This window comes from Phytophthora parasitica, assembly GCF_000247585.1.
Source record: "Phytophthora parasitica INRA-310 unplaced genomic scaffold supercont2.12, whole genome shotgun sequence".
NCBI classification, from domain to species: Eukaryota; Oomycota; class Peronosporomycetes; order Peronosporales; family Peronosporaceae; genus Phytophthora; species Phytophthora nicotianae.
This window is the reverse complement of record NW_008648998.1, coordinates 1,020,826-1,024,289: the sequence shown is the minus strand read 5'-3', so window position 1 is coordinate 1,024,289 and position 3,464 is coordinate 1,020,826. Positions and strand designations below refer to the sequence as shown.

The following is a 3,464-nucleotide window of genomic DNA, read 5'->3' as shown; positions in this document are numbered from 1 at the left end:
ATGTAACTTACTCGCCGAAATAGAAGACCCTTCCCGAATAAAGTCATTTTTACTAAATATATGTACGTCGATTTCCATAGAATGAATATTGGTTTACCAGCAGGATGTCGAAAAATTAAATTGCAAGCATGAAGAGATATCTAGGTCGAAGTGTAAAAACTGTAAAATATATGTCATCCAAAAGTTGATCCATACCAATGTTCTTATTAGTAGTCTAAAGTAAATGACCATACGTTTAAACGTTCAAAAACACAAAACAAAAATTGAGGCAATACTTAGTCAAAAACAATGACCAGCTATGTTCTAAAAACCAATATTGCATAAGTTGTATACACTCGTCCATTCTTGCTTATAATGCTTCTGTAGCGACGGGTTTTGGTTCGATGGTCAGCAGAAGATTGTAATAAAAAAGACCTTTTCAACTGGTCAAAATAGTTTTCTGGGTGCCAATTTTAGCGAGGGACGGTCGGTGCACTTAATAAATGTACTGCGAGGGAAATGGGCCGATTTCCCTCGATTAATGAGTCCTGATCATGGATGTCGACAGCGTTGAAAAACAGTAGAACCAACAACAACTACATCATTGTCTTTTGGACGAAGAATGCTGCTGCTGATTGTAGCAGACGACCGTATTACCAACGAAATATGATACAGCATGTAAGAAAAAAAAAACTTTAACGACAAATTTTAAATGCAGAAATCCTAACAGGACAACCGGTCGCTGCGTCAACGCAAACGTCTCTGGAAGCTAGAACGCATCAGTCGTGGTCAAGCGCGTATCCATTCTGGACAAGAGCGGGAGAACGGGCTCGGGAGGAGGAGGTGTGGTAATCTCGGCGTCCGGGATGGAAGAAATCTGGAGTATGTGGTCGATGGGACGGACGGATGCTTCCTCTCCCCCGAGGCGTAATGAAGGCCACCGGCCGTTCGCCCAAATCTATCGTAAGCAGGGCAGATGGGCCGGGTTCAGTGAAGGTGGTGGCGAGGCGGACTCGCAGTGTCTGTGCGTCTGCAACGCCCAAGAGGGATACCCCGGACCAGGTCCAGTCGAAGCAGGGGAGATTGGGCTGTACAGGCCGACCCTGGTAATAGCCCAACAGAAACTCCAATTGAGAGACATGATTTATTCGTACGTCATCTAACGGGACTGCGACAACTCGACGGGGCTCGTCGGCGTAGATACACAACGCTACACTACACACGAAACCGGAGCCAGGCTCCAAAATGATTCCAATGTCATCAACCAGCGCCAACGACGATGCGGACGAGTGCGTGAGGACCTGTCCGTACAGATACACGCCGGCCGACCGACGCACGAACTTGGTGTCGTCCCGTGGGGCAGCGACGAAATATTCCTTCAGGCGGACGAAGCGGAACACCGAAAGCAGTGGGCGCTGCGTCAGCTCGGCGGAGAGGTCCTCGTTGGGCCGGATCAAACGCCAGTGCGGGACCCAGAACAGGTCACCAACATGCTGGAGGGGAGGTCCTCACGGCTCTGACTGTGGCGCAGGATGGTCATCGTGACCCGCCAGGCGGGTCTCCGGACGCCGTCGTCGGCGACGAACGGCCCGGTGTCCGTTGGCTCCAGCATCTTGGACTCACGGCTCAGGGTCGCGTAAACGGGTCCGTCTCAGTCACCGCTCAGTTCGTCAGGGGCCTCCAGCCGCACCGTGCGGCCGCCGAGAGCGGGGTCCCTGGAGACGCGCAGGGGAGGGCTCCGAGAGGGAGGGGAGGGGCGGACGGCGATCGCGGACATTTTCCTATGCAGCCTGGCTGCGTCTTCGTGAGTTCTTGTCCTGGGCTCTGAGCTCTGGCAGGCTGAACTGCGAATGGCTGGGATTCTTTATTCTGTCGCGGTTCGGAAACTCACGGTTCAACTCGGTCCCCTCGTACTTAACCGACCACTAGTTTCTTTTCCCGCTAGTATTCGCACGAATTTGTGATGCAAAGGTGCTGACAAACCCAACATGTTTAACAGGACAAACCCATCTCAATATGTAGGCCGCGAGGTAGGAGAGCAGCTGAAGCACATTCTGTAGAATGTAGTACAATATTGAATTGCCTTCCAAGACACCAATAATAGCGCCAAAACAACCACGAGCAATATTAACATTTGCCGCAATTACTGCAATATCCTACTTAAATACACGAAAACTTACATTACTAACGTTTAAACTGAACGATTACGTAAACGCCAGTAACCAGCGTGTAGTGGCGGAAAGGCACTTCGTGACGTCAGCAAACGCATCGCACACGACTATCAAGGTTTCGTACGCGATAAGCAGCTAGCGGACGACAGCAGGAAGTACGGGACAAGGATGAGATCACTTGACCTCACTATATTGCATACATTAGGAAGCACGAGATAAGCTAAAACAACTGTGGCAGACCCGACTGGATACCGGATTCCAGTTATCGCCCGGCTCGCCTGAACTTCCCCACTCGCCAGGCGGGTACCTGGTAGCCCGTCGTCGAGCTCAGGCGTCCCGGACGCAGCGGTCGCCCGTCTCGCGCCGCTCTTCCTCTCACCATCGGTAACGCTCACGCTCACGCACATACTCTAATCGCGGCCATCGCAGTCCGTCGCCTGTGCGTCAACGCCGCCTCTCACGCTCCGTCCAGCGACTCCGTTCCCGTTCTCGCTCGGGCCCGCGCCATCGCCCCCGTTCTCGTTCAGGTTCACTCCCGCTCTCGTTCTGCCTCACGGGCACGTCATCGCCACTCCCATTCCCGTCGCTGCGTCACCTCCCGGAGACACCGCTCTCGTTCTGTTTCCCGTGGTCATTCGCCGCAGGGGCATCGTGTCACTGGTGCTGCCGCCTGCCGGCCTACGGACAACGAGGCCCGTGTCCTCGACACGGCCCGGGTGGGCCCTCGCCCAGCATGGGACGCTGCAGGTAATGATGAGTTCTCTCGATTTTCGCGCATGTCTCCCCAAAGCGTTTTTTTACGCTCTCATTACCATCTCTGAGCTGGGTATAGCCGGTATCCTCGATATGTTTCGGGTTCAGCCCCTTCCGACTACCGGCCGAACAAGACATTGCGGCCATGGCTTTTTCGCCTACATCTTTCATCTTACCCCCAATTGAACTTGCTGTGTGATATCGCGGAGCGCGACCTGGTACCCCGTTGGGTTAGCCCCGCTACTCGTCAAGGGGTCCGACCCGTACCCGATAACTACTTGGGCACCGTCTCGGGAGCTCCAGTTGTGATTGGCAAGCTGCTTATCGACTATTAGAGCGCTGTCTAAATAGAAAAGTGATCTATTTTGCGGCTACCTCGTTTTTTTCTGTAGCTGAAAAAAATGAGGCAGAAGAAATCGTTGGTATGTCCGAGTCCCGCAGTTGCTTTCTAGACAACCGCTTTCCACGGCGTTCATCAAACGGAACCATAAGAAATGGCCAAATCTCGAATCCAGCGTCAGCCAGCCTGGAGGGCACAGATATCTCGCGCGAGGTCGAAGT

At 52.9% G+C, this 3,464-nt stretch overlaps 1 protein-coding gene across 1 annotated transcript; it reads left to right on the top strand.

Annotated features, from left to right (window-relative positions):
• Positions 1–845: 845 nt before the first annotated feature.
• PPTG_22167 (hypothetical protein) lies at positions 846–3,102 on the top strand (the record flags this gene model as incomplete). Its single annotated transcript, XM_008902061.1, has 7 exons — positions 846–1,129; positions 1,217–1,442; positions 1,511–1,623; positions 2,199–2,265; positions 2,356–2,505; positions 2,580–2,897; positions 2,983–3,102. The coding sequence occupies 7 exons, from the start codon at positions 846–848 to the stop codon at positions 3,100–3,102; spliced, it is 1,278 nt and encodes a 425-aa protein (XP_008900309.1).
• Positions 3,103–3,464: the final 362 nt, after the last annotated feature.